At 41.3% G+C, this 19,258-nt stretch overlaps 1 protein-coding gene across 2 annotated transcripts; it reads left to right on the forward strand.

Annotated features, from left to right (window-relative positions):
- Positions 1 to 687: 687 nt before the first annotated feature.
- LOC101487688 (UTP--glucose-1-phosphate uridylyltransferase) lies at positions 688 to 19,258 on the forward strand. 2 transcript variants are annotated; one of them, XM_004562176.3, is made up of 10 exons: positions 688 to 892; positions 3,568 to 3,683; positions 5,330 to 5,437; positions 10,024 to 10,209; positions 10,346 to 10,479; positions 15,830 to 16,127; positions 16,215 to 16,412; positions 17,343 to 17,585; positions 17,946 to 18,050; positions 18,869 to 19,258. In XM_004562176.3, the coding sequence occupies exons 2-10, from the start codon at positions 3,585 to 3,587 to the stop codon at positions 18,974 to 18,976; spliced, it is 1,479 nt and encodes a 492-aa protein (XP_004562233.2). In that variant the 5' UTR covers positions 688 to 892; positions 3,568 to 3,584; the 3' UTR covers positions 18,977 to 19,258. The 2 variants fall into 2 exon arrangements, with proteins under 2 accessions (XP_004562233.2, XP_004562232.2); XM_004562175.5 differs by lacking the exon at positions 688 to 892 and adding an exon at positions 2,698 to 2,883.

A 19,258-nucleotide genomic window follows, 5' to 3' on the forward strand; every position in this document is an offset into this window, starting at 1 on the left:
GCCTATTAGCCACAAGAGGGCAGTATCAATCTGCACATAGACAGCTGAGGATTTTTTTGTGTTGCGTTCAGTTAATAATTTATAATCAGACTCTTCCTGTTTGCAACTAAATTAATAGGTAACTATAGGGTTTCAATTGTATTACCAGTGTTTATATAAATGAAACCTTTTTTTTTTTTTATCAACAATAGAAGATTTCTTTTTCTTTTTTTAATAGAAATGAATACAATACAAATAAAACCAGAGTAAGATATGTGGAAACAGGAGATCAGTAATGAAGGCTTGTTAACTTCAAAAGAATAAATGGCAGTTATACTAAAGCTGTTTTTGTTTTGTTTTTGTAAAATTAAGCACTGGCCTACAAAAGACAGAGAGACAGATAAATGGATCAATTTAAATATCCACCAGCTCCTTTTAAAAGCATGCATTCCTCCCGTTATAACCATAAATAAATAATATAAAGAAATGGGGCTAAAACCTGCAGCAAACAGCATAAAAGTTTTAGATGTGACAATTTTGGGGGCTTGGGGACGTAAACAGGGTTTTCTTGGTTTTCTTTGTAGAGTTTTGCAGTTTGGTGGATCTATCTGTAGAAAAAGGAAGAAGGGTTAATGGCCAGCAGCTTCGATTGACAGGCGTTTTTAGCCAATCACCACTTGGCACTAAAGGGCGCACCGTTACGTCACTTACCATCCCGGCTCGCGCTGCGCGGAGCTGGTTGTGGCTGCTGTCAGCTACAAGCTAAAGGCAGGATGACGACACCTTTTAATGTTATTTGTTTTTAAATTAAAATGAACTCCCCGGTCTGAGCCCTACTCGATCCCCGTCTGAAGTTGTCCGTGTTGTTCTCGGGTGTGTTTTGAGGCCCTTCCGTTACTTTGACAGTGTTCAGGTGAGTAAGAGCTCAGTGAGAGCTCAGTGAGAGCTGTGGCTGCTTTGCACGTTGGTCAAAACGAGTGTTTGGAGAAGCGTAAATGAACATTGAAAAGCGCTCAAACACGAAACTGCTTCTGCCCTGTGTGTGCGCGCTGAACAGAAACGTTTCACCACGGTCTTCACACACCCTACAGCCAAATGGACACACAACAATCTGCAGCTGATAGCTTTAGTGAATTTTAAGCAAACGTTGCAGTTTTTTCTTTGTGGTGCAATGATACGTGCCTTTACGTTGTGCCAGCTGGACTGGAATCTCAACCTTTGACCTTTAAACAGCAGCGTAAAGGTCAGGGTAAAGGTCACCATTAAAGCTTGCAGGTGATTTCAGCAACAAACCACTGATAACTTGGGAAACCAACTAAATGGATTATCTGAATGGAAGAAATATAGCAAAACCTCACATTTAAAAAGGTGAATTGATTTTTTTATTAATATTTTATTTTCAGCATAGCGTTTCTACACGTACCAGTTTTCTTTAGAAGCATAAATTATTTCTGTTTGCACACAATAAAATAGAATAACGACAAAAAAGAATTGTCAACAATATTAGCCCCCTGAAAAACTGGACTAGCATGAAGTACAGCTGTGCAATGGAAATGCTTCATCTCTGTAATGCTCAAAGCAAAATTGAGTTTAATGTGAAGGATAACTTCCAACTTACACACAGTATAAAAACTTAAGCAAGGGTTTGTCACTTGAAAAAACATGCTAAAAAAACATTTTAGACTTTTTCTGTACACCGTATAGAAAAAGCCTGACAGAGATGAAAAGTGGATGATTTCAAACATGCTGAAAAGAAAACTAGTGAGAGAAGTGGCTTAAGACTCCAGAACCACTACGAAGACAGCAATGACTGACTTCCCTGTCAGAAATTGTAGTCTTAAAGAAGGTCAATACCAGAACCTTTTACACACCAAGAAAAACTCCACTTCTGCACAAGCGATATGTTCAAGCTCAGGACAACCTGGAGAAAGATTATGCATACTGGAAGGCCATCCTTTGGTCAGATGACATTAAACTGAAGCTCTTCTTATGTTTAGAAAAAGAAACCCAAAGAACACCATCCTCTCAGTGAAACACTGTGTTGGGAGTATTGTGAAAGGAATCATAAAGAAAGGACGTGAAGAAATTTGAAAGAAACCTCAAGCAGCAGAATTAGATCTAGGTTATCGCTGTGTCTTTCAAAACAACAACCCATAACATACATCATCTCTGGTGAAGAACTACATGGCAAAGTCCAAAGTGAATATTATTGACCGACCTGCACATCCCACTGAAAGGCTGTGGCCATCAAATCTACAGAAGCTTGAGAGACTCGTCAAAGTAGAATGATGGGGTGGGAATCCTCAGGAGGTAGATGTGAAGACATGAGTGGGCAACCCCCAACTGTGGGCAACTGCAGAAGGTAAAATAGACGAACAAACAGTTTTAGGGTGGACCTACTCTGTGACTGAGGAAGTTGTTATAGTATGAGCAATCCTGACCTTGGCTTGTCAGCCAGGTCTACCTCAAGCTTTAAGGCCTTTGGATAGTTTTTATTTTTTAATATAAAGTTGACACTAAAAAAAAAATCTGAAATCTAGAAATCAGATTTTTACTGTAACGCAGGACATAAAAAGCCAATCTGTATTCTGTTTCTTAAAGAACTGATTAACTGAATGTTTCAACGGTACACAGCGCCTTGTGACAAACCCCCTGGCAGCTTGTGATTGGTGTGTGGGGTTGGGGGCAGGCCTTGAATTAAGCTTGGGGTCAGAGCAGCGGCTCTGTGAGCTTCCTCTGAGCTGAGGATGAGGAGTATGTGTGTTGTTCTCTGACAGCTGCTCACTCTGCTTTTCTTTGGGACCATTGTTCACTGTGAGCTGACATACCTGCCACCAAAAGCTGCCAGCTGCTTCGTTTCTGCTGAGCTCGCCCCCACTGTTAAAATGACTCTGACTGTAGCTGGTAAGTTTGCATCTTGGTTGACAGGATGGACTTTCTGAGTGCAAGTCTGTTCCCTCAGACATTCGTGTTGTTAGTGTCAATAGATTTTCTGGTTTTTCCTTAAACTCTCAGTCACCAAGATTACCCGAGGGGTAAAAAAGCGACTTGAAGACTCCAGCACGTCCTCAGACATCCTGAAAGTCAGACTTTAGTATTGACACAAACACTGACATAAAAGCACCTCGTACTGTTTTAAAAGTGAGCTTCTGCTGACTGGTTTGTGTTGCACTAACTTTTTTTTCTTATGTAATTCCGTATGTAATTATTTGTTCCCAAGCTTAATGTGTGACCTAATATTTGATGTATTAAGGATAAAGTACAAGCGTTTAATTCCAGAATTACAATTCCTGTCAAACCTGAGCTTTAAAGGTTTTTTTTTTAAAGCACTTATAATTTATGTAGCTGACAGAGAAATAAAAGGACAGAGAAATTAGCTAAATGAATATTAAAATATATTCAAAGTTGCAGCTGGCACCTAAGAATGCAGTAAAGAATAAATTCCAATTCACAGATTATAATTGTTCCTTTAACTGTGGCTCTTTTTCTAAAATATATTTGGAAACCAGTAACAGCCTGTGTATTTAATCTTTGAGCAACACATCTACAGTTAAATTAAATGAAGACGACCCATGCGTATGCTTACAGATCTGACTCGGAGAGCAATGACAGAGTTTGAGGAGAAGCTCCGTCAGCAACATGAGGATTCGATGCACCGCGAGCTGGAGGCTCTGCTCACCACAACCAACAAAGCTGAAGCAGAGGTGGGAACGCCTTTGGCTCTGCTGCTCCCTCCAAACATCCCCACAAATGCTCTGAAACTCTGAAAAATCCTCTCAAACATCACAGGACAGGAGTAAACGTGGGATTTTTCTGCATAGGATTATCTCGTGCAGCCCCAGAAAAGCTTTTTTGTAATTTAATACTATTTTTCCCTCTACAGTTTTGTTAATTGAGGTTTCATTTACCTAATTGTAGTTAATATGTGAGAGAAAACATGCATATGTCAAATAAGGTAACACATACCCATTACTTTTACTGCACGCAGACTGGCGACTGGCCATGTGTACGTTTTTTTTGTGTTTGTTCTTCTCATCCTTCGAGCTTTTGTCATCTTCTTTCTTATGGTTTTGTTAAATTAAAACAAAGTTTCTATCACAGGGTCGTCACAGAGTTGGTGCGTAGGTTGTAATGACACAAAGCGCCATCAGCTTTTTTGCCATTAACTGTTTGGTTTTTACTAGTAATTTTCATTTTGTCAGATTTAGCTCTGAAGCGATGTGGTTCTTGAAGGATGCGGTGTTTGCACTGTAGCATAAGACAGCATCTGATTCGCTACTTTTGTTAAATTTGTAATTTTCTGTTACATTCTTGTAGTTTTTGGGAGACACACGAGGTGACAGATGCCATGGACTCATTGATCTGTTATATATGTAGAACAAATGTTTGTACAGAGAGTCCATTACATTCATCTGAGCATGTAGATTTTGTTGGCAGAAATTTGGCCTGACGGGGGAACCTGAGGTGAACAACCCAGAGGTCCTGTAAATGATTCATACCTGCTTCAGTAATCGGCCTCAGACATTATGAAGATTTTAATGTGGTGTAGCTGTCACTCTGAAGGATGAACGAAGACAATGCTGCTCCTTTTCTTTTAACATGCTACAACATTAATTGATAGCTTATAAACCTGTTATGGTGCTAATTTATGAAGCAAGCATATATGAGAAAGTGAAAAAGCAACTTTAGACACGTCTAACCTGTTTTCACAGATGAACTTTGTGTTTGTGTGTGAGGTCTCAAAGTCCAGGGACACTGCGCTTGTGTGAAATGTTTTCAGTTTGTCTTTTAATGAGGTGGTTGTTCGTGGTCGATTATGTTTTTGTGCTGGTTTAAAGCCATTTCACCTCTTGAAACCAGCTGTCTTATCCAAGTTATGAAGGTTTCATCTGCTATGATCACATAAGAAGTTGAAATTCTAAAGACATCCCTTTGGTCTTGTTCTGCACTAATATACCACAGTATGCACTGTGAATGAAGTCCACTTTGTCCTTGTTATGCTTGTGGGCTACATAAAATATTATTAGGGGTGCACTTTAAGAAACCAGGGTAGACATGTAAACCAACCTGCAGATTAGAGCTTTAATATGATTAGCTGACAAAAACAAAATGTTTGTAAATAAAATCACCTTTGTGTTTTTAGTTTGAAGCTTTTATTGATGTATAGCCAACCTTTCTGGCGTCCGACTGACTGACTGTTTCTAATAAAGCTTATTTTGTATTGATTTATTTAATGTAGGAAGGGTAGTTTGAAAGCCAGTGAAAAATCACTCTAGATAAATGCAACATATAGACGTTAAACATAGATTCCTAATCAGTGAGTTTTGATATTTGACTTCTTTTGTTTCAGATCTCCAGAAAAGATTTTGATGGTTTCAAGAAGCTCTTCCACAGATTCCTGCAAGTCAAAGGGCCTTCAGTGGACTGGGCCAAGATCAGCCGGCCACCGGAGGAGTTGGTGAGCACAAGATAATGTTTCTGGTTAACACGGCTTGAGTTTTGACATTGCAGTGCTCTGTGCTGGTGCTCATATGTGCTTTAAATGTTCCATCTAAAGTGCAAGTACGCAGTGTGATAGTTGCACGCCCTCACTCTCTGCGCATCATCTGCACTTGTAGTTTAGTTGGTTACAGTTCTTACTGTCTTGGAATAACTGCGACCACATAATTTCCTCAGGGATTAATAAATTATTCTAGAAGTAAGCTAAATAAAAGTAAGCTAGAATATAACCCATCTGAGGGCAACAGAAATATGTAAGAAAAACCTCACAGTTGGGACCTGCTAACAATCCACAGCTGCTTAAATTGTAAGGGAATAATTACATAATCTACAGATGAGCAAATGTATTTTTCCAAATATTTTCTAACTGCTTCAGTTTATATCTTAAAGCTGTGTACATGTTATACAGTATGTGCAGGAGCAGCATCCACTCTTAGATCAACTCCAACCCTGAACAGTCTTTGAAAAGACCTTCTGAAGCTTTTAAATTAAGAATTAAACATTTTTTAAGACTTTTATATGCCCCTAAAAAGCAAACTCACTTACTGCATAGTTCAGCTTAATCATTAATTCAATTCAATTCATGTAGAGATGTCCTGTCCCAAGAGTTTGCAGCCAGTGTGGTGATGGGCTTCATGGCTGCAAACACCATCTACACTGTGCTTTATTCCAAACACCAATTTCTTTCACGTGTTTATTTATCCTTCAGATGAATTATATTAAAAGTTCAAAGAAATCAACAGGCAACGTTTTAGAAAGGTGAATTCAAAAATGAACATTTTAAAGATGAGTAATCGTATTATTAGAGTACAATGTTTACTTATTAACTTGTAACAGTGAGGCTAGCGCGCACTTACCTAACTCCAGTCTTTATGCTAAGGTTAACATGCACTCTCCTGACTCTCCTACACCACTGTGGCGACGGGTGTCATACTTCAAAAACAAGCTACTGCAACCAGATCTGAGGATAGTGAACGCTCAGGCCAAAGCCAACTGTTTGTCAGCATGGTGACATTTCACACACATGTTCAGTTCCTGCCTACGGTGTTCCCAAACATATCAGCCAAGTGAAGGTTAGGACTAAGATTAGCCTGACTGCTGGAGCATTTCAGAGTGTCGTGCGGAGCACCCACACATCTTCCACTCGCACTCCCCTTCTGACCTTAATCACCCTGTGCCTCAAACCACCGCTGTCGTCATGAGCGTGGTTCAGAGAAAATGAGACACTGCGTTCTAAGTTTACTGGTGCAAGACATGCGTAACACTCGCCTTTATATGTACAGCATCGACTTTGTGGGATTTCCATACCTTGGTGATTGAGCATGCATCAAGACAATGTGATGGAGGTTTTAAATCCTTTATTTACACAGTTTTTGACATTGTCCATGAAACCACCCTCACATTTTCATGTGTCAGTTTATTTCAGTCTTCGACTGAATATTTTCCAGAGTTGAAACAAACACTAATATATTTACAGTCATGATGAGCTGTGGATATCTCAAAGGAATATTACAGGAATAATGGATATAATTCATTTTTGCTGTTAAAAACCAAAATCACTGGTGGCCGTGGAGCTGTCCACTTGTTTTCTCAAGCTTTGGCCTCCTGTAGCTCAACAGGCAGAGCAGGTTCTCTATTAATCACAAGGTTTGTTGGTCAGTTCCCGGCTGCTGCAGTCTGCATGCCAAATATCCTTGAGCAAGACACTAAACCCAATTTGCTCTCCAATACATCCACAAACACGTGAGGCAAGACTTTACTGAGGTCATAGAGCAAAGGTCATAGATTCCTCTATAGCTGATCACCTGCAGCTGACCGTCTTTGGTCGGCCTCCAAGCTCACACCATTCCAGTAGATCTTTAAAAACCTCAGAACATCACAAAGCATGAAGAGAAAAGCAATACAAGATGTCCCAGTGTTTGTTACAGTGTGACTTGCTATATATTTAACAGTTGCTCTGTTGTTGGATAGCTGTTTATAGAAGCACGGGCAGAAATCCAGCTTTGATATGGTGTGTAGTGTGACCATAAATACATGTGTCCTTTCTGTGTGTCACACTGTGTCATGAGGTTTGAAAAGTCAGAAGACTGCACTTCCAAAAGTAACTCTGTTCATTCCAGTTACGGGAGGTTATCTGTTTTGGAAAAAGTTACTGTTTAATAATGGAGCCACAAATATCCAAGTAAAACCTTAAAATAGAAAACTCCTCCTGCCCATAACTGTAGACTACAGCTTCACCCAGTATAGACCCAGCAGGCTTTATTCGGCATGCACCATTTGGAAGCTAAAAAACACCACAGAGATTCAAATTGGTTTCCCTACACATTTTTTTATTTAATTCTTACTAGAAATGATATGAATATACATATATACACATTTAGTTTACTTGTCCATGTTCTAATACCCAGCTACACATATATTTGTATCTGGGTATGCATGTTTGTCTGAATATAAAAAGGGTTCAAGTAAATGGTCTTACTGTAGACATTTGTACCACAGAAACATCTCTCTATAAAAATATACATTAACATTATATCACGAATGTGGAAGTGTTATGTTTTTCCTTATTATCTGTAATGGATATATATGCTGTTACAAACATGGTCAATGTTTCAAATAATGAGGTAATACCTGTGAGCGCCAGACTGCTGCTATCACAGTTTCAGACAGTCTTTTATTACTCTTGGTTCTGTGTAATATCTGCAAGCAGATATTCCTAACATGGATTTGATATATTGGGGAACAAGTGAAAATTGTGTCCCCAAAGTTGATCTGGTCGAAGCAGGAAAAATGGGCAAGCGTGAGGATTTGAGAAAGTTTAAAGAGGGGCAAATTGTGACAGCTGGACAACTAGCTCCCAGTCTGCAGTGGTCAGCAGTGTTGGTCAAGTTACTTTAAAATAGTAATTAGTTACTGATTACTTCTCCAAGAAAGGAATCCTGTTACTTTACTGATTACTTATTTTCAAAAGTAATTCGTTACTTTATTGCTTAGTTACTTTTTAAAAACATGATGCACAACCTGAATACGTAATAAAGCAACAGACCTTTCAGGCCAATTCTATTTTTTCTGCATAATCCATCATATAAAATTGAATCAAATGAAAAAGTTTTTTTTAAAACATTTTTTAGGTTTAATCTTTCAACTTTATGCACATTGCATCAAGCAAAAATTAAATTATATGCAACAGTGTTTGACTTGAAGAAATTTGTTTAACAGTTAAACCTATTTTCTTCATATTCCAGCATATAAAATAAAATAAAATATTTTTTGTGTTCACACTCTTTCAAATACATGCAAGTAAAACACAGCAAAAAATAAATAAAATCAAAAACTCATCGGCACCGACTCCTGTCGCTCTTAAATCTATTGTCACCTGTTTAGCAGGAGTGGGGCGGGTGGAGGTTTGCCCGGTGCTGCAGTGGCCATGTCAGCGGGGGGGTCCGGGGGTTTCTCTGTGGATTTCACACTCCCGTGGCAGCGTGCTGGGTGCTCGCTCAATTTGAACTTTACTTTTTGTAGAAAGAAGTTTTCTTCCCTCACAGAGTGAACAGCGGACGCTAATGTTTCTGTTACTTTTTACAGAATCAAACTCAAAGTAATGTCAGTACTTCCGAGCTTTAAGCGCTGCACGATCATACTCTCTCATATTATAATATATATCTCATAATATGTTACTCATACTTGTTGATCTGCACACGTCTGTTGCCACGGACGTCGCACGCTCGTACGTCATTGTCATGAGACACTCTCACAAACAAAATCACGGTGCAGTAACACAGCGTGCATACGGGAAAGTACAGTAATCGAATTACTTTTTGCAATAGTAATCCCTTACTTTAATCGTTACTTGAGAAAAGTAATCAGATTACAGTAATGCACTACTTTTCATGCGTTACTCCTCATTTCTGGTGGTGACATAGCAGCTTTGTAGTGAACAAACAAATCTAGCACTGATGGGTTTCACTGTGTAACTTGCAGAGCTGTTTGCTGAACCTTATCCGTACCTTATTATATATATCTGTACTATGTAAATAATGTATATTTTTATAGTTTTTTCATTTAAATTATTACAGTACAATATCCTGCACGTCATGGATATATACTTATAAGCACAAACATATGGACTTTTACATTGTTTTTTATATTATTTTTTACTTTTTAACTTTTGTTTCTCCCCCCCCCCCCCCCCCCCCTTTTTTTTTTAGTTTATGTAAAATCCTTTTTAGCATGTCTGCACAGTCGGGGGGAGTACTTTTTTAGCCAGGAAAAACATTTCACTGTATGTTGTACCAGCTATAACTACATGTGACAAATAAATAAAGAATTGAGAATTGCTGTCTGTGCTTATCAGACTAAAGCCTGGTTGTATTGTTGCATAACATCCTGATGACTTACATGTAAAACAAACTGAACTGTTTGTTCAATCTCACCTTGACCTTAACTTGAGCCTCTTCACTGTTTTGTTTTACAGTATTAAAAAAAAAGCTCTACTCTTCGTAGACTTTTAACTCCCATCTTACTCATTTGTGGGATTTTGCTCAGATCCAGCCCTATGACAGGATCAAGGCGAGGGGACTACCCGACAACATCGCTGTCAGTCTCAACAAACTTGCTGTGGTCAAACTGAATGGCGGTCTAGGAACCAGCATGGGCTGCAAGGGCCCAAAGAGTCTGATCAGTGTCCGCAATGAGAACACCTTCTTGGACTTGACAGTGAAACAAATTGAGGTAAGAATGCAGAAAAACACTGCACATCTTAACCTCTGATGATCAGGATGAGTCCAGGGTCATGTTTTTGCCTCTGGTGAACTACCTTGAGGCAATTGTTGTTCTAACATGGTGCTAAATGATTGTGTGTTTTCAGCATCTAAACAAAACCTTTAATGCTGACGTGCCGCTTGTACTCATGAACTCCTTCAACACCGACGAGGATACAAAGAAGATCCTGCAGAAATACAAACACCACCAAGTCAAAATCCACACTTTCAATCAGAGCAGGTGCAGTGCGCACACACACACACACATACGGAGAGTCTGTGAACAAAATCTGTTAAGTATGAAATAAGTGTAAAAAGCCAGAGGTGATTAAAGAAATGGTTCATTATTTTTTGGGTGGATGGAAACAGAGACAGATGGAAGTTACAGTGGGGCAAAAAAGTATTTAGTCAGCCACCGATTGTGCAAGTTCCCCCACTTAAAATGATGACAGAAGTCAGTAATTTGCACCAGAGGTACACTTCAACTGTGAGAGACAGAATGTGAAAAAAAAATCCATGAATCCACATGGTAGGATTTGTAAAGAATTTATACGTAAATCAGGGTGGAAAATAAGTATTTGGTCACCTCAAACAAGGAAAATCTCTGGCTCTCACAGACCTGTAACGTCTTCTGTAAGAAGCTTTTCTGTCCCCCACTCGTTACCTGTATGAATGGCACCTGTTTGAACTCATCATCTGTATAAAAGACACCTGTCCACAGCCTCAAACAGTCAGACTCCAAACTCCGCCATGGCCAAGACTAAAGAGCTTTCGAAGGACACCAGGAAAAGTATTGTAGACCTGCACCAGACTGGGAAGAGTGAATCTACAATAGGCAAGCAGCTTGGTATGAAAAAATCAACTGTGGGAGCAATCATCAGAAAATGGAAGACATACAAGACCACTGATAATCTCCCTCCATCTGGGGCTCCACGCAAGATCTCATCCCGTGGGGTCAAAATGATCATGAGAACGGTGAGCAAAGATCCCAGAACCACACGGGGGGACCTGGTGAATGACCTGCAGAGAGCTGGGACCAAAGTAACAAAGGTCACCATCAGTAACACACTACAACGGCAGGGAATCAAATCCCGCAGTGCCAGACGTGTTCCGCTGCTGAAGCCAGTGCATGTCCAGGCCCGTCTGAAGTTTGCCAGAGAGCACATGGATGATACAGCAGAGGATTGGGAGAATGTCATGTGGTCAGATGAAACCAAAGTAGAACTTTTTGGTATAAACTCAACTCGTCGTGTTTGGAGGAAGAAGAATACTGAGTTGCATCCCAAGAACACCATACCTACTGTGAAGCATGGGGGTGGAAACATCATGCTATGGGGCTGTTTTTCTGCCAAGGGGACAGGACGACTGATCCGTGTTAAGGACAGAATGAATGGGGCCATGTATCGTGAGATTTTGAGCCAAAACCTCCTTCCATCAGTGAGAACTTTGAAGATGAAACGAGGCTGGGTCTTCCAACATGACAATGATCCAAAACACACCGCCCGGGCAACAAAGGAGTGGCTCCGTAAGAAGCATTTGAAAGTCCTAGAGTGGCCTAGCCAGTCTCCAGACCTCAACCCCATAGAAAATCTGTGGCGGGAGTTGGAAGTCCGTGTTGCTCGGCGACAGCCCCAAAACATCACTGCTCTCGAGAAGATCTGCATGGAGGAATGGGCCAAAATACCAGCTACTGTGTGTGCAAACCTGGTAAAGACCTACAGTGGGGCAAAAAAGTATTTAGTCAGCCACCGATTGTGCAAGTTCCCCCACCTAAAATGATGACAGAGGTCAGTAATTTGCACCAGAGGTACACTTCAACTGTGAGAGACAGAATGTGAAAAAAAAATCCATGAATCCACATGGTAGGATTTGTAAAGAATTTATTGGTAAATCAGGGTGGAAAATAAGTATTTGGTCAATAACAAAAATACAACTCAATACTTTGTAACATAACCTTTGTTGGCAATAACAGAGGTCAAACGTTTACTATAGGTCTTTACCAGGTTTGCACACACAGTAGCTGGTATTTTGGCCCATTCCTCCATGCAGATCTTCTCGAGAGCAGTGATGTTTTGGGGCTGTCGCCGAGCAACATGGACTTTCAACTCCCGCCACAGATTTTCTATGGGGTTGAGGTCTGGAGACTGGCTAGGCCACTCCAGGACTTTCAAATGCTTCTTACGGAGCCACTCCTTTGTTGCCCGGGCGGTGTGTTTTGGATCATTGTCATGTTGGAAGACCCAGCCTCGTTTCATCTTCAAAGTTCTCACTGATGGAAGGAGGTTTTGGCTCAAAATCTCACGATACATGGCCCCATTCATTCTGTCCTTAACACGGATCAGTCGTCCTGTCCCCTTGGCAGAAAAACAGCCCCATAGCATGATGTTTCCACCCCCATGCTTCACAGTAGGTATGGTGTTCTTGGGATGCAACTCAGTATTCTTCTTCCTCCAAACACGACGAGTTGAGTTTATACCAAAAAGTTCTACTTTGGTTTCATCTGACCACATGACATTCTCCCAATCCTCTGCTGTATCATCCATGTGCTCTCTGGCAAACTTCAGACGGGCCTGGACATGCACTGGCTTCAGCAGCGGAACACGTCTGGCACTGCGGGATTTGATTCCCTGCCGTTGTAGTGTGTTACTGATGGTGACCTTTGTTACTTTGGTCCCAGCTCTCTGCAGGTCATTCACCAGGTCCCCCCGTGTGGTTCTGGGATCTTTGCTCACCGTTCTCATGATCATTTTGACCCCACGGGATGAGATCTTGCGTGGAGCCCCAGATCGAGGGAGATTATCAGTGGTCTTGTATGTCTTCCATTTTCTGATGATTGCTCCCACAGTTGATTTTTTCACACCAAGCTGCTTGCCTATTGTAGATTCCCTCTTCCCAGTCTGGTGCAGGTCTACAATACTTTTCCTGGTGTCCTTCGAAAGCTCTTTGGTCTTGGCCATGGCGGAGTTTGGAGTCTGACTGTTTGAGGCTGTGGACAGGTGTCTTTTATACAGATGATGAGTTCAAACAGGTGCCATTCATACAGGTAACGAGTGGGGGACAGAAAAGCTTCTTACAGAAGACGTTACAGGTCTGTGAGAGCCAGAGATTTTCCTTGTTTGAGGTGACCAAATACTTATTTTCCACCCTGATTTATGAATAAATTCTTTACAAATCCTACCATGTGAATTCATGGATTTTTTTTTCACATTCTGTCTCTCACAGTTGAAGTGTACCTCTGGTGCAAATTACTGACCTCTGTCATCATTTTAAGTGGGGGAACTTGCACAATCGGTGGCTGACTAAATACTTTTTTGCCCCACTGTACATATGTCATTGTTAAAGTGGTAACTTACACCCACTTACACCCACCATCATGAAGTGCTTCGAACGGCTCGTCATGAGACACATCAAGACCCTGCTGCCCCCCTCACTGGACCCAATGCAATTTGCATACCGCCATAACCGCTCAACGGACGACGCCATCTCCACTGCACTCCATCTTGCCCTGACACACTTGGACAAGAAGGACTCACACGTCCGAATGCTGTACATAGATTTCAGCTCAGCATTTAACACGATCATCCCCCAACAACTGATCGGAAAGCTGAGCCTGTTAGGCCTGAACACCTCCCTCTGCAACTGGATCCTGGACTTTCTGACCGGAAGGCCTCAGTCAGTACGGATCGGGAACTGCACCTCCAGCACCACCACACTGAGCACTGGGGCCCCACAAGGCTGTGTGCTCAGTCCTCTGCTGTTCACACTGCTGACTCATGACTGTGTAGCAACACACAGTTCAAATCACATCATTAAATTCGCTGATGACACGACCGTGGTGGGTCTCATTAGCAAGAACGATGAGTCAGCGTACAGAGAGGAAGTGCAGAGACTAACGGACTGGTGTAAGGACAACAACCTGTCTCTGAATGTTGACAAGACAAAAGAGATGGTTGTTGACTTTAGGAGGACACGAGGCGACCACTCACCGCTGAGCATCAACGGCTCCTCTGTGGAGATCGTTGACAGCACCAAATTCCTGGGCGTACACCTGGAGAAGGACCTCGGCTGGTCCCTCAACACCAGCTCCCTGCACAAGAAAGCCCAACAGCGTCTCTTCTTTCTGAGAAGACTGAGAAAGGCCCGGCTTCCACCACCGATCCTGACCACCTTCTATAGAGGAACTATTGAGAGCATCCTGAGCGGCTGCATCACTGTCTGGTTTGGGAGCTGTGCCATATCAGACCGCAAGACCCTACAGCGGATAGTGGGAACAGCAGAGAAGATCATCGGGGTCTCTCTACCCTCTATTGAGGACATCTACACCACACGCTGCATTCGCAAAGCCACCAGCATTGTGGCTGATCGGACACACCCCTCTCACACACTCTTTACACTCCTGCCATCTGGAAAAAGGTACCGAAGCATTCGGGCACGCACATCCAGACTGTGCAACAGCTTTTTTCCACAAGCCATCCGTCTCCTCAGCAAAAAGGGACTGACTGATAAACACGCACACACACACACACACTAACATTATCACTCAGCTTAACTCAAATACCTCAAAACATTGAGACTGGACTGACTAACCAACACAAGCGCAAACACACTGACCTACACCACCAAACCATCGCACACACCAACCTGTAAATGCTCTTTTGCACAATATTATTACTAGATATATTATATATTATTTTTTTTTTTGCACTAACTTGTCTTGTAGCACCTTGGTTCCTGGAGGAACGTTGTTTCGCCTCACTGTGTATTTTTAAACTGTATATGGTTGAAGTGACAAAGTTGAACTTGGAACTTGGAACTTGGTAAGCAGTAAAACTACAACAAGTCCATTAAAAGGAAACCTGGAGCGTTAGCAGTGGACAAATAATCTTTGGTGTGTTCTTAAAAAAACAAAACCTGGAAGGAAGACAATGCTGGATCCATTCAGAACATCCAGACAAGTAAAGACCAGATCACTGTCCATCAGACCTGATGTTAATATTCAGGTCTGCACTGAAAAGAAAACTTCATGAGAGCAAACACAGAGGACTCATCAAAAAGTACAATCCAGTGATTTGACTCCAGAGCGAAACAGTCGGATTAGGCTTTAGGACAACGACTATAAGGAAAAATAAGAAAAGCAAGTTTTTAGAAGACTTGAAATGTCTTTTGATTTGAAGTACACTACATGAACTATAAAGAAGAGCAGGCATGTATGCATCAGCATTCACTACTAATTTTTATGATGATGTTAAAAAAACATTTCCAGATTCAAGATTCTGAAGACATATCGAGCTATGCTGTCTTCTCTGATTTGGTAGTAAACAGACAAGTACAAAAGTGCACAAAATATAGAAAAATATAATTTATAAGTCAGTGATTTGAGCATTAAACATTTGTGCGCACAGATTTGTGTGTAGAAACTGTTGGTAAATAAGGGCCATCGTTTACATCTGCTGTCCAAAAATAAAAGTGTCAAAGTTGCTTTGAGGGTAAATTTGTTTTGTCCACCATCTGATTTTCCTTCACTTCTCTTGGAATAGAGAGCTCTTCAGTTCTTTATAGTCTAAATGACGGACTCTTTATTTTCTTAATAGGTATCCGAGGATCAACAAGGAGTCCCTCCTGCCAATTGCTAAGAGCATGGGCACCAGTGGCGAAAATGCTGAGGCCTGGTACCCACCAGGGCACGGAGACATCTATGCCAGCTTCCAAAACTCCGGGCTCCTGGACAAACTCATTGCTGAAGGGAAAGAGTACATCTTTGTTTCCAACATCGACAACCTGGGAGCCACAGTTGACCTGTTCATCCTCAACCATCTGATGAGCCAGCCGGCCGACAAACGCTGCGAGTTCATCATGGAGGTCACAGACAAGACCAGAGCCGACGTCAAGGTATGTTTAGTATCTCCCTCATGGCGATCTGGCCCCGGCTGAACAAAGTGTGGCTCGGCCTGTGCAGCCTGTTTCCCTTCTGTCCAGGGTGGTACTCTGATCCAGTATGAGGATCGTCTGAGGCTGCTGGAGATCGCACAGGTCCCCAAAACCCATGTTGACGAATTTAAGTCTGTTACCAAGTTCAAGATCTTCAACACCAACAATTTGTGGATCTCTCTGCCTGCCATCAAGAGGTTGCAAGAGAAGAACTCCATGGACCTGGAGATCATCGTCAATCCAAAGGTAATCCTGCGGAAATCTTTTTGTTTAACATTATGCTGTTAGACTTGTTTGTAGGAGCTACCACTGCAAAAACATTACCACTAACCTCAGCCAAAGGAATCCAGTGTGCCTGACATGAGTGACACTGTGATTCCCTTTTCATGGATAACTTAAAAAAACACCTGCTCATGACTAAGCAACAATTCTCAGATCCTTCTTAAATACAACCATCCAACAAAGAGGTGCCGCTTGGTGTTGGGAGGAAAAAGAGTCGGATGTCAAACTCAAAACTGCATGTAGAACATATACGTTGCTCCTAGAGGCTGCAAAGTTTGTAACTTGTAATGTCAGAAAACTGATATTTAAGAATCAAAGTACCACAAAATACTCAAGGACCTTTAAAAACCTCATAATCACAGTCCTGAGCTTTTGTGTTCTCTGGTGTTGTGATATGAAGCGATATTTTAAAGGTACTTCAAGTAATGAGGCTGTGAAAAGTTTTGGGGGCAGTATTAAAATGTTTTGGGTGTGTGCTGCTTGTCTTTTACTTTTTCTTTTTAACCCTGCTTCCATTTTCTCAAGAGGCTTTATCAGACGAATACTGTTAATATGTCGTCTTAGGATACAAATTGGTGTTATCATACATCCCCGGCCTTATCTTACACAATAGATATTTTTGACATTAGCTCAGAGCAGTTTTTTCTGCACATTTTGTCAATAGATTTGGTTTATTTTGAAAGCTATTTTTGAACTCAGGACTTGTGTAAAGTCCTGAGTTCAAAAAATTTGTTCATTCCACTCCTTATCGTCCACTCATCTTAGTGGGGTACTAAGTGTATTAGTACCACACTAAGATGAGTGGACGATAAGGAGTGGAATGAACAAATTTGATTATGAGCCTGTTGGAACTGTTTTTCCTCCTATTGACTGAAGCGCTCCATCTCTCTGTAGACCCTGGATGGTGGGCTGAATGTCATCCAGCTAGAGACAGCTGTGGGTGCTGCCATCAAAAGCTTTAACAATGCCATGGGTGTGAACGTACCCCGTAGCCGCTTCCTGCCCGTGAAGACATCATCTGACCTGCTGCTGGTGATGTCCAATCTGTACACCCTGGACGCCGGCTCTCTCACCATGAGCAAGAAGAGAGAGTTCCCAACCACGCCTCATGTCAAACTGGGCAGCTCCTTCACAAAGGTCAGCTGCCACCCAGAAAGCATCATCTCCACTCTCGATCCAAGCCTCTCTCAGCTTCTGTACTTTATCATTGGGTGCAATAAGGAATTGACAGGTTTAATCACGTTATATTTCTAATTAAATCTAACTACAAGTTAACTAAAGGAAAAAAAATATCAGTTCTCAGGAAATGGAAAGATAATGTTTTCAGCTACAACATCATGACCTGCTTGCTGCTCAGCGTAGCGAGAAAGTAGGAGCATGTTTCAGTTTTATTTAAATAAGTCTGAACAGTCATCTGAAGGTGTTTTATGTTATAATGTTAGAGAGCCTAAATAATAAAATCAGGGTTTGGTTGCTTTTTGCTTTGTTGCTCCACAGGTTCAGGAGTTTCTGGCAAGGTTTGAAAACATCCCTGACATGTTGGAGCTTGATCACCTCACTGTGTCTGGAGATGTCACCTTCGGGAAGAACGTCTCTCTCAAAGTAAGCAACCGCTCCAATAACTGAGGCACAGTTGAACAGCGCCACCTACAGGCTTAAATCAAATACTTCTACAGAGCATTATTTCAGCTCTCTGAATTGAATTAACGTCGAGCCTTATTCGGGCCTACAGTACTGTTCCAGAAATTAGAAAGGAATTCCACCTTAACTGAACTTTGTGAGATATTTACAAATATACTTGCCAACAGAAATGTCCTTGGATAGAATTTACAGTATAAAATGTAAATCTTTCCTTGATACCTCTGTTTATTTCAGCCACTCTCAAGAGAAATTCCATTGCAACTATTTTCTGATTTGAATGAGATCATTTCAAGATGTATTTTGCAGGGAAAGAAACTCAGAGTTAAATCTTAAAACACTGCGACTCTCCAAGGAAATGGGGGGAAACGGCCCCACCCGATTTTGAGGATTATTGCTATGCAGACCAGATTAAACATTTCATTTATGTCCCATGTTAGACAGAATAACGAGCAGCTCCTTCACTTTCTAACTTGACTAACCATTGTGAACAAATTGATTGAAATTTAGAGCAAATAGGTAGTGCATACACAGAATGTTTAGTTCACCTTTTAACATGTTTGCTCAAAGAAAGACCAGCTTAAAGATTTTTAGCCAGACTCAACAGTTTTCATGGAGCTTATCCCACAGGGCGGGAGGTGGGATACACCCTGGACAGGTCACCAGCCTGTCAGGGCTACTCAACTATATTTTTTAACAATAACCTTTGATTTCGAACAAAGGTTGCAAGAATACGTGACATTTCTGTCAGTTTTTCACTCGTTAATTGTTTTATTCATCAGGGTACTGTCATCATCATAGCCAATCATGGTGACCGGATAGATATTCCTGCTGGAGCCATGCTGGAGAACAAGATTGTTTCAGGAAATCTGCGGATCCTTGACCACTGAGGCCTTCTGGGAAAAATGCTCAAAGCCATTTGGATCTTAAAGATGACTTTTAAGAGATTCTGTTCTTCTGATGAACAGCAGGGTTGTTACAGCTTTTGTTTTAAACAGTTGTGTCAGTGTAAAGTCAGCCTGAAAAGGTCAGAGGTCAAATTCATCGTGCTTCCAAATTTCTCCAGCACTGTGTAGAAGAAATTTGCTGTTACTGCAAGACAATCACTGTAAAGTCTGGCTCACTGTGGTCATCTTTTTTCTTGTGTCAATAAAAAAGTGCAGTACGGGTCA

Source organism: Maylandia zebra, linkage group LG6, assembly GCF_041146795.1.
Source record: "Maylandia zebra isolate NMK-2024a linkage group LG6, Mzebra_GT3a, whole genome shotgun sequence".
Classification (NCBI taxonomy): Eukaryota; Metazoa; Chordata; class Actinopteri; order Cichliformes; family Cichlidae; genus Maylandia; species Maylandia zebra.

Bases quoted from the DNA above. Each gene is read 5' to 3' on its own strand.
- LOC101487688 (XM_004562175.5), top strand. The intron at 10,480-15,829 runs GTGCAGTGCGCA...TTTTCTTAATAG, and splicing joins CACACTTTCAATCAGAGCAG to GTATCCGAGGATCAACAAGG. The intron at 16,128-16,214 runs GTATGTTTAGTA...CCTTCTGTCCAG, and splicing joins AGACCAGAGCCGACGTCAAG to GGTGGTACTCTGATCCAGTA.